At 34.1% G+C, this 11765-nt stretch overlaps 2 protein-coding genes and 1 long non-coding RNA gene across 14 annotated transcripts in view; 1 reads left to right on the top strand and 2 right to left on the bottom strand.

The window, feature by feature from the left end:
* ulk4 (unc-51 like kinase 4) overlaps nt 1-3099 on the bottom strand; it is a 69380-nt gene extending 66281 nt beyond the window's left edge. For 2 of the 12 annotated variants that reach the window (XR_004949355.1, XR_004949356.1), the window contains exons 1-6: nt 2543-3089; nt 2310-2412; nt 1853-1993; nt 1550-1649; nt 1170-1309; nt 873-1039 (exon numbers count right to left, since the gene is read on the bottom strand). Coding sequence is in view for 9 of the 12 variants with exons in the window: in XM_024267334.2 (XP_024123102.1) it covers nt 873-1039; nt 1170-1309; nt 1550-1649; nt 1853-1990 (545 nt within the window). In the remaining 3 variants the exon portion in view is untranslated. Of the gene's footprint in view, nt 1-872; nt 1040-1169; nt 1310-1549; nt 1650-1852; nt 1994-2282 lie in introns of all 12 variants that reach the window. The other 10 variants (XM_024267334.2, XM_036216043.1, XM_036216044.1 and 7 more) reach the window with 10 other exon arrangements.
* A 272-nt stretch (nt 3100-3371) lies between these two features.
* Nucleotides 3372-11765, top strand: part of trak1a (trafficking protein, kinesin binding 1a) — a 37631-nt gene continuing 29237 nt past the window's right edge. Inside the window, exon 1 of the mRNA XM_024267343.2 lies at nt 3372-3696. The gene's annotated coding sequence lies outside the window, so the exon portion shown is untranslated. The remainder of the gene's footprint in view (nt 3697-11765) is intronic.
* On the bottom strand, nt 5953-9904 carry LOC118599781. Its single transcript, XR_004949280.1, has 2 exons — nt 8764-9904; nt 5953-6738 (listed from the first exon to the last, which is right to left on the bottom strand). It is a non-coding gene; the product is annotated as an uncharacterized LOC118599781 (long non-coding RNA).

Below are 11765 nucleotides of genomic sequence, written 5' to 3'. Positions count from 1 at the left end.
ACTGAATCAAAAGTGTTAACATTTGTGTAAATAATATAAATAGTATTAATAATAATAATAATAAAAAAATTCAAAAAGAAAAAAATTGTCTCCACTTTTTGTTGCTTACTGCTTTCAGCTGGCTGAATAATAGATCTTGACCAGCAACACTATTTCAGATTAGTCATTTTTTATCATTATTTAAACAATTTAATTTCACTTAATACAAATTGAATTATATTAATTGACATACATTAATTAATTAACTCTTTTTTTAGTTCTAATTAGCTTCATTCTCCTATTAAGTAATAATAAGGTGATTAATATTTGGCAATGAAAGTTAGTGTCCTGTTTGATGTGGTTTTAGTAAATAAAGTAAATTAAAAAGAGTTTGACAAAAGTCAATAAAAGTAGAACTGACACATTTAAAAAACTACTCCTTTACCTATTTACTTATCTTACATTTTTATTTTATTTTACTTATCTTGGATTTTTTTTATATATCTGGAATTTTTACAAACCAGCTTAATGAAGTTGAAGAACTTTCTTCATCATAATCATCATCTTTGCAACAAAACTATAAGACTTTTGAAACATTGCCGGACAGAACCACCTCTCTTCATCTGTCTGGTCTAATTTTAAACAGCAATCAGACTGCAGCAAACTTTTCTACTTCTATGTTTAAATGCTTCATTGTTCTGTTGTTAACTTATGTTAGGATTTTCTCTCTGGCCATTAGGGAACCTGAATTCTCTGACATCCAGAATATCACGTAACTGACCGGAAAAAAACAAGGTTCTATTGAAGTTTTTCTTAGGCAAAACAACTAGCTCATCTCCCAGTTAGTTCCATAATAAAAGGCGAGGTGTTATAAGAAATAAAAAATACAAATCTGACCTTGAAATCTTTTCCTCATACTGTTAAAGTCACCCACACTCTTGACTTCTCCTCCTTCCTCAGAATCAGAAAGCAAAGAGATGATCTGCTCCACTGTCTCTCCTTTTGCCTTGGAAAGACAAAAGTTGCCCAACTTCAGAATGCCACTTCCATCTAAAAGGATCTAAAAGAGAAAAAAATAGATTTTGAATTTACAATAACACTACAATGCTTTTTATAACAGTAGTTTTTTTTTTTCTTGTTGCCATAATAACATTTGTGTTTTCCTGTGTTTGTGTGAATTCAGATCAAACCTTGGCAGGTGTCAGGTCAGACAGAATAATTTCTGACTCATGAATGTACTTTAATCCCTTGACCAAGTCCCAACCAAAACGTTTCACCACATCCTCTGATAGACCTCCATCCTGAGCAACCAGCGCCTGAAGGGAGCCACCTAACAGAGGAGGTGCAAAGATTGACATTTAAGAAAAACAAAAAAAAATGGCAGGAAAAAGATTAAATTGAACCTTAACAATAAATTAGACCTTGCTTTAACTAATTTTCCACTACATGTGGGAGTATTTGAAATTAACATGATGGTTAACCCCAAAATAAAACTTGTCCAATAAGTTTATGTCTGCAGATCACTAAAAGCAGAAGAAATTAAGTCTGTTTAAAGTAGATGTTTTTTCACCTGTACAGAGTTCCACGACCAGCCACAGATGCTTGTGTGTTTCATACCACTCATTGTAGCGTACTATATTAGGATGATCCAGATCATGGCTGAGTCTGACCTAAAATGAGAGAAAAGGCGAATGGGATGTATTTGAACCAAGAGTCTATAATCCAACTAGAGACACTTTTATTACCCAAATGCTGAAATGAAAAATAGACATTGGAAAAGGTTTTGCAGGTGGTATAAAGGTCAAATTAATCAAAGCTGCTTGTTTTAGATTGATTTAATAAGGTTATGAGATTGTCAAAGTTGTTAGCTTACACGATTAGTAATCTCCCATTTTTTGCTTTTGTCTGTGCAGATGATGGCTACAAAGTTGAGACTCCCCTTCCTTCTTCCCTTATAAACAAAAGAGTTATGGCCTTTTCCAAGCTCCTCGTACAAAATGAAGTTCTCCATCTCCTGAGAAAAAATAAATACATAAATATATGTATTATTATATTTGTAGTTCTTTGACAATATTTCAATATTTATAACTTCCTCAGAATTATATTGATTTAATTATGAATTAAGCTAGGCAAAAGGCTAAACTACTAAACACCTGCTAAATTGCAGCTGCTAATTATTATCAAGCCATAATGATGATACCCAAGTTAGCAAAATATGACACCATCTTTTTGTATAAATTATATAAAAATATAGCTTTATTTGAAATTTTGCAAAGTAAACTTTTGTAACCCAAACCACTCACATACCACCGAACAGTAAGATCTACGACCTGATTTTTTTGTGTCTTCTCCGTCCAAACAAGAAAATGTTGAGACTAAACTCCTTCCACCAGCAGTGTGTTAACGGAAGATGGATGGATCAGCTAGTGCCGCCTGGAAGGGGGGAGACGTAATTCACCTCACGCCAAGTGAAAGCCACAACTTCACAATTTGACTATAAAAATATTCGAATATATTTTATATGTACACTTCAATACAAAGCTTAATAAATATAGTTATATACCTGAGCCTAACCAAAAGAACCCTTACAAAACTTTTCGGAAATAACCTCAAAATGGTACATTCCAGGGTTGCTGGGATACGACACGGAACACAACAGACTCCGTCCTGAGAAGTGCTATTTGTTTTCACGGGGAAAGAGATAAAACATTGAAAACTACATATTATTCTGTTCTATATATAACAATTATATGAACTCAGTGCCAACGTATAAGGACTGTTGTTACTTTACCTCATTTCCCTGTATCCGTGCAAATTAAATCTCGTTCATTTTTAATTAAACTGCGAGGTGGAAAAAAAATAAAATAAAAATCAGGACCCAGAGCCTTTCTCTACTATCCTCTTCAATGTCTTCCTACCTTCATCCTTCCTGATCTTTGCAATATCGTAATGCTCAACAGCAGCTGCCTCTTCTACTTTATTCAGTAAAATAACCTTGTCTGTATGCAGTTCCACCAGCAGAGGTCAGACAAACATCTCAGAAGATTTGATAGACCCAATAGGCTGGGTGACTTTATATTAAAAAAATATAATAAAGCAAAAACTTATACTCGAGGTATTTTCCACAATGGAATTAATTATTTTTAGACACCTTTGGCGCTTTCAAAATATTCTGATTTACTTCATTGTCATTTATTGGAAATTGCACTTATGCATGTCATATGTAACATGAGGTGAGTAAAATGCTTTGAAAATCCATCTGCTTGTGGATATTTGCCCTCTAAAGTTGCATTTTGAATAAAAAGTAAATAGTATTTTCTTGAAGTGTTAAGAACATTTGTTTGGGGTCGTTTTATTTTGAAACCAGTCAAACAGGAAGTGGTGCAACATTTTTTCCGGTCTGATTACCTCTGTTCAAGCCGGTTCAAGCCTAACAAGCGACACACTCCGGCAAAAGAAAGAATATCTTGCGAAGTTTTGAGAACTCCCATAAGACTTACCCTGGAACATATCCATCGTCTGTTCACTTCTTTTACTCTTCTTTTTCTGTTACCACTCATAGGAAGTATTGAATTTGTTTTAAGGCAGGTTGTAGAGCATTTCAGCATCACATTTAGTGTTGCTGAGTGAGTGTTCTTCTGATGAATGATTAGCTAACGCACTCTCTAAAAGGATTTTGGGTTTTCACGCAGCTGGGATATTTGCACTACCAAAGTGGTAAGACGTGTTTTTATTAATAGAAATTTATTTTTTCTCATTTCTTTTCAAAGTTTATATATATATATGTTTTTTTTTTCCAAAGGGGGGAGGGGTGAAGAAATCCGCAGGGTGTGCACATAGGTCAAATCCACAAAGACTTTTTTTCTAACGAACTAACATTGGTTAAAAAAAAAAAGTAAGAACGTTATATTTTCATTTTTTGTTTCTTATTAAAAGTATGTACACTTAAAGTATGCCCTAAGTTTTTGGTAAGATGTTTGTAATGTGCATAATAACTAATTGCTGCATATTTCAGGCATCCTTTACTTATTTATTTATTTTTGCTTTTTTATTTGTATTTTTGTAGTCCTTATCATTAAGTAGCCTAGTCTCTTTAAAGTTAAACGACAAGAAAATAGTTTCTCAAAACCTCCTATTAAGTGATTTAAGTAAAATTAATTAATTTTAGCCTGACATTTTTTCTCAAGATTCAAGATTTTGTTTTAATCCATCCAGCCATGCTGCTTAATCTTGGGGTTAAGATAGATAAAGTTAAGATCTATCTATCTGAACCTGCTGAATCCCTTTTGGGAAAACGTGGTTGTTCAAGCCAACCAATCTACTGATGGAGAAAGGCAGGGTACACCCTGAACAGATTACCTGTCTTTTGCCAAGCAAAATACAATAGGTAGGTAGGGTTAATTACTTGCAAAAAGAAAGTATCAATCTATGTTTTTCTAGTCAAATGGTGTCTTCCACCTGACAATAATTTAAATATAAATATTACATGTGGTCATAATAAAATTAAATTTATATGCTTTGTGTACTTTTTAATTACCATATTTACTATACTATAAAAAATAGATTTTTATTTTCTTTAGTGAAAAAAATCCTATATAATACAACTTCCAAACATGGAAAACAATACATGAAGTTGCTTGTTTACTGCCCCAGTGTACTTAACAGAGCTGTTAACGGTTCACAGCCATTCTAGACTTAAAAACTTTAGAATGGCTGTTAAGTAATTTTAGAGTTTTAAATCTGCCAACCAGTATCTTTATGTGTCCAGATCACAACAGAAAAACTAGGCTGACTGGGATTTTTCCATTTGCCAGCCCCCATTTATAAAATTATATTTCTTCTGAGATGCACTTGATAACTGACCTAAACAACTTTAAACGTCTACTAAATACTTTTTTAAATACGTTTTTTGTTCTTAATTTGCTAAATTTGAAATTGTCTTGTTGTTTTTCTTTTCCTTATAAAGCCCTTGACACCCTGGCAGTGTTGTTAAGTCCTATAAAAATAAAGAGTCAAGGTAGTTAAGGTCCCATTTGGTTTGCCAAGAGCACACGATCTGTGGGAAGCCTGGACACTGTCCCACCACTTGGACACATGGCAGACCCTACAGTGTCTGCTGAGAAAGTTCACATGACAAGAGTAAAAGCCAAAGTCACTGCTTAAATGTTTATAGACAGGAAAAAATATATATATCTAATTGTAAGCTAATTACTCAAATAGTTGTGGCACTCTTTGGGTAATAAATATGTTAAATAAGTTGCTGACGAGATGTTTTCTCATCCAAATACATCTTGCAGGAAACAGTAAAGGAGCAGCAAGTGTGTGAACTGTGTGCAGTCCCTACTTTATGCCTTCAGAAAATCTTAATTGACTGTCCTCTTTGAACTAAGTAATAATTTAGGCTTTACTTCTTTTTTTTTTATATTATTGATTTTTTTGCTTCTCTTTTGTCCTGCCATAGTATACTGTTTTCTTGTCTATCTTTCTCACCTCTCTCAGTTTGCATTTTTTTATTTTTGTAACATGTTATGAAAGCAACTATTGTGCCTTCATTACAGCTTACATTCAGATCATTGTGTTACAAAACTAGTCCTGCCTTTTCATCATTATTTTCCTCTCCAAGACCAACTTACATAATGTTCTGACCACTGCAGCACCATCAAAGCTGCCTGTTTTGACATTGCAAAGCAGGAGAAGATTTTGAGAATCATGTCTTAAGTTCCTGTGACTGCTCATGTGACTTCTTAAATCTTAAAGTCAACCTCACTAGTTTTTGTTTCCTCTACTTCCCTCTTTATCCACTTCGTTATGGCCTTCTTGGGTGTCTTGTCCATGTGGGTGAAGTGAGCAAATCTGTTTTGTCTAACAACAAGCTTGGTAGATTTTAGTCCGTAGAATAAAACAAAAGCCTTGTTGCCTCGACAGGCCTCAGAGAGAGAAGCTCCAAGATATATGTCAAAGACAAACACTGAATAGATGGACAGGAGAAGTTTCCTGCTTTTTATTCTTGGTCTTTTTATCTCAAACAATTCTCTGACAACAATTTACGTCACTAAGCAAACAACAGTTCATGCATGCTTTAGTGATGCAATCATCGCAACACACTGCAGGTTTGTTCTACAACTTAACTCAAGCTATTCTTTTGAGATTGAATGGAGCAACCAAACCTTTATGTGGTTTACCTTTTGTCACTGTTTTTAAATAGTCGTTTTTAAATAAAATATTGTATTACTTTATTTCTTTAGGCTCTAGTATGCAGAACATTGTATTGTGTATTATTTGTTCCTTATTTACACAAAATGTTTTTTTACGTTTTACCTCTCCTGCACCCACTTAATGTGTAGCTGTGGTTGTGAAGAAAGAGAGGGGTCCTTTTGTCTATGTGTTGTTGTGTGAAGTGAGAAAGGAGATGCAGAGTAAGGGGCCCTTCTCAAGCTCTAGTATAAGGGACAACTCGCATCATACCAGTTCGGTTGAGCCATATTGGATTTCAAGGGTTGATTACTTGCCATTCCTGGCTCTAAAACCTTTTTTTTTGTCCAGGCATATCTAACACACACAGTAGGAAACCAGGTTTACTTCTGCTGGCCGCCAGATCCTTCATGCCTCACATTCATAGAACTACACTGTAGTTTTCTAGCACAGGGGCCTGTGTCATGGTACAACTCTGTAGGGCATGCCAGTGACCAGTTTTGGACCAGAACACCATATCCACTGAGAAGCATAGGAGTGGAATCATCATGCTTTGTGCCTTCATTTCTGCAAAAGGAACAGAAAGAAAACAACATCCTTCCATTAGTGAGAGCATTGAAGATGAAACAAAGATCTTCCAGCTCGACAATGATACCAAGTACATCGCCCAGACAACGAAGGAGTGCTATGTAAAACGCATTTTGAGGGTCTGGACTTTGGAGTGGTCTAGCTAGTCTCTGGACTTCAGTCCAGTAAAGAATTGAAAGTTAAAAGTTCTGATTACCTCTGTTCAAGCTGGTTCAAGCTTAACAAGCAACACACTCCGGCAAAAGAAAGAATATCTTGCAAATTTTTGAGAGTTGAAAGTCTGTGTTGCACAGCAAAAGGCCTAAAACATCACAGCTCTTGAGAACATTTGCATGGAAGATGTAACAAAATAGCAGCTACAGTGTGTGGTAAAAATCTAGAGAAAATGTTTGACCTCTATCATTTGAGTTGTATTAAAAAGTATTAACTTTTGTTATTGACCAAACACTTATTTTCTTTACAATTATATATCTAATTCTTAAAAAAAAAAAATAGACAATGTAATTATTTTTTCTGAATTTGTTTTTCAATGCCGTCTTTTGCCCTGTGACAAACTGACCAGAGTGTACCCCACATTCCCCCAACAGTAGACTCCAGCAACCTCACGACCCTGAAAGGGATCTAGCGGGTTAAGTGGACGGATGGATTTCTGTCTCTTTCAGTTGAGGTTTAACTGTGATGAACATAACATACCTCTCTCATCTTTTCAAGAGGGACTTTACTTGCTTAAATTGATAACTGACAAATACTTTTTTCCCCCAACAGTAGCTACTGAAAGTAGAGAGGTTCTAAGCTTTTTTGATGACTGCAAGCATTTTTGTGCAGTCCTTTTTATTGTACTTTTGTCATGATGGATTAGTTAAAAGACATTTACATGGCATTTATTAATGTTGGATTGTCTGATGAAATTTAGATTCATTTAGATTTCATGACTTTATCGATTCATTATTTTGTATTTTTACGATCCATGGTTTCTTTGCCATATAGCTTAGCTTAATTTGACTAAATAGTGTTTCTTTTTTCACCAAAGGCCTCTATCAGTAAATAATTAGTGTTGTTTATAGACCTTCCTGTGTTAGTGCTAAAGACCGATGTATGTTGGTGAGTTCTTTAGATACACAGATGACCTTTTGAGAGCTGTTATCCTTTGGCTTTTTTAGTTATTTTCCATTAGCAAACAGGCAGAACTTATAAAGTGTTGAGAATTCCACGTGTCAAACTGCTCTACACGATTGTAAGTAATGAAATCCCTTCCAGCGAGAACAAGTGTTAGCACTCAGCTGTTGAAAAGTGCTGCAGCAGCATGTGCAGTAAACAAATGTATTGACTGTCAATGTGTTTAACAGAACACAGACTAATGCTTTTAACCTTTCAGACCGACGGGCAGATTGACTTAGATTTAGCAAACTTTAGTCTGAAAACTATGTAGGTCAATTACCATTTTACAGTTTCAATCATTGAATACTTTTTTGTGTGTGTTTGAGGAAAAATGAGACATGAATGACAAATGATTATAAGCAGAATGACTCGACATCCATTTGTAGTTTTTAAAAAAGAAGCTAAGTTAAATTTTAAATAGTGAAGCCTTGATGTTGCCCATTATTCAAAAGTAAATATTGAATTGGATATTTTGTTTGGAAAATCCTTCAGAAATCAGTTTTGTTATATTAAATATATGGGATTGCATTTGAGTAAACTTATACTTTTTAGAAGCAAAAAATGCTGGGCTGATTCTTAACTATGCTCATATGCTGTATTGTTTGTCGCACTGTGGTGAATGTCAAAAGCTCCAATGTTGGGTCTTTGGAAGTAATACCAATGGCCTAAGGTAAAATTCTGTCAAAGAAACTGTAAAAGTAAAGGTAAAAGGTTTTTAATATGTGGCTAAACTAGAAGTAAAGGAAATGCATAATAAACAAATCTCACTGAATTTCATCTGTTTTTTCTTTTGTTTTGTTTTTTTTAAACGGGAAGCAAAAGTTTAAGGAAAGAAAGGGACCCCACCTCATCCTCAACTTTTATTTCTTAGAGCAGCTGCACCTCTAGCACATTAAAATCCTCATCCGGTCTTGAACTTCTGAATCCCACCCTGTAGGAACAATATCCTCAAAGCATAGCAGATCCTGGTATTGTTAAACTCGTACTACAGTAATGAGGGTTCACTTAAAAATGCATTATTGTTTGCATCAGAACAAACTGCAATTTGATCAGAGTTATTACCTGTTTGTAGACTGTTGTCCATGCTTCTAACTTAATGTGAAAAAAGATTTAGAAGTTCTTTAAGTCTTATTTTACATGAAAAAGCAATAGACTTGTATTGTATATGTGTTTTGTAGAAACAGTTGTCATTGACAACTACTTTTTAGTTTTGGAAAGCTTTAGCTTCTAAGTAATGGAACTATGACATCATCACTGTTTTTGCACGTCAACCTGATGGGTTTTTTTTTTTTAGATAAAATGAGCCAGAGATTAATAGTAAGTGATAAAAGTGTACATGTGGGTAAAAACAGAAAAGAAAAAGAGGATGTAAAATATTTAGATGTTGTTAAAGATATAAATAAAAGGAAGACGCAACAAACTAAAGATTGTTTTTTTCCTTCACTACATGAGTCAGTTTAAAAAAAATGTGCTGAAAAAAAAATATCTTTTTTTTTTCTCTGGGTGTGTTTATGAATAACGTTGATGTTTCTTTCTCAAACTGGGTATGCCGTCTGTTGGGTGATTAAGCTGTCTTTTGCTGTGTCTGCAGTTTTGGTTTCCCTATTTGATAAGGGGGAGGCTTAGCGTTGTAGGTCTGAACACTGTTAACTAGTCAGTGAAATGGTCTCACACACAGAACAATTTGTTTAGTTTAATGGGGAGAAAAGCACTTTGCTAAAAAGTTCACAATCAAGACATCTGACAGTTTGAAAGATTGAGCATAAAATGACTACTTGTTACTGTGAAGAGTATAAAAAAATTCAAACTGATGTCCTCTTTAGTTTAAAGATTGTAATCCACTGATCTTTTAGTCCTTAGGCTTCACTGAAAACAGACATGAGTCTGTGCTGCTATTTACCACATGGGCTCAGTTACACTCCTCCTAACTATTTTGAGTCAGCACAGTTCACCACTGAGTCTTGTAATGTCCCACCTTTGAATGTTTGAAATGTTAACTTTATACCACTCCAAGATCCAACATGATCTTCTAACAGATCTACTCTGTTTCAGAAACAGAAAGATAAAAATGAGGAAATATTTTTTTTCTGCAAAGGTAACTAACATTTTATATATTTTATTGGGCTGTGAACATTAATGTGTTAACACATGCGATAAATCAAACAGAATTACTGCGTTAATATTCATTAACAGAAATTAATTGCACCTCGAGGAGCAGCAGTCCTTCGCTTTGCCTCGCCGATTGAGGCTTCCACAGCGTGTTTTTGCTCAAAAGCTGCATATTGTCATAATATTTACCTAGTAAAGTATCGTGATTAATAGTGATTAATCACAACACAAACTGTTATGGCATTTACTAAGATTTTTTAGGCTGTTTTGGAGTTTAGCTAATATTTCAGCTACATGCTTGCTGTTTTAGCTAATTTAGGCTTTTTTGTTTTTTGGCTGTTTTGAAGTTTTGCTATTTTTTCAGCTACATGCTAGCTATTTTGGCTAACCTAAGTTTTTTTACTTAATAGTTTTTTTAGACTAATTTGGCATTTAGCTAACATTTTAGCTGGCTATCAGCTTCAGCGTTTTCAGCTATTATCTTCAGCGTTTTCAGCTATGAGCTTCAGCGTTTTTAGCTGTCAATTTCAGCATCTTCAGCTATTAGCACTAGCATTTTCAGCTGCCAAATTCCACTTATAGTATTCACTCTAGTATTATTGCAAGTAATGCTATATATCTAGTTCATTATTATGTTAAAATGTTTTACAATTTTAGTCTTAGAGTGTTCAATAAATATTTATTTTGTTCGGCTCGTGACCTAAGATGTATTTTGGATTTTGGTCCCCTGTGCGATTCAGTTTGACACCCCCGTTCTAAATGTACAGTTTTGTGTGGGATTTTATACTGTGATTATTCACAGACAATAAGTGGTGAGTAAAAACTGTAACAAAAAAAGCATATTGCGATTAATCGCAATATTTTATTTTTTTTTCCCTAGATTTACGATTAATTCTTTTTTGTTTTTTAATTCGATTTCTGGCTCTAATATTTTATGTATCTTATTATGCTAGATCCATAGCACAGTTACCTGGTTAGATTGAGTACATCTTGCATGGTAATGCAAAGTACACATCCAGACTTTTACAGTTAGGCCCTTGAGTCATGTTCCAGTACTTGTCATGTTAAAATTATTACTAATGAGAACATTTGTCTGAGTCATAATAATTGCTATTTACTAAAACTGTGATGCATATGATTTACTGTAACATATGTTACTCAAATCCCAGTTTGAATAATTGATTATTGATAAATGACAAAATTGCTTTAGATATTTGAGATCGCAAAGGATTATGGGATATACATTCACTAAAGATGAGTTGTGTTTTCTATGCTCAGATCAGAAAAATATGTAGATGGTCAGCACTTCCCATTAGAATCCAGTGTTAGCTCACTTTTAGAACCCCATAAACATGAATGGACAACTTGAAAGGACTTCATCTTTGATGTTTAAGTAACTTAGTAACTAATTATTATACTAGTTAATATGTTGCCAGCTAAAAAATAAAATTGCCTTCCGCTGTCTGTAATTGCAACCTGTCTGAGATCATAAGTTGTGTTATCAGTCTGACCTTGATTTTTCACAGAGGAAAAAATCAAAGGTGGTCTTAACTGTGCTGTTAAATCTGATAAAACTTGTATATCTAATCAGTTAATAGCACAATGTAAAGTTTAGGAATGTCTAAAATTAACTGTTTTGGGTGTCAGCCAGTTAGGAATATTGAAAAAATAAAAGCCTACCATGAGATCAAGATGGTTACAACACATTTCAACAAAACAATGTAAAGTAAATCCTTAAA

Source organism: Oryzias melastigma, linkage group LG16 (assembly GCF_002922805.2).
Source record: "Oryzias melastigma strain HK-1 linkage group LG16, ASM292280v2, whole genome shotgun sequence".
NCBI classification, from domain to species: domain Eukaryota; kingdom Metazoa; phylum Chordata; class Actinopteri; order Beloniformes; family Adrianichthyidae; genus Oryzias; species Oryzias melastigma.
This window is presented reverse-complemented; position numbering and strand designations above follow the sequence as displayed.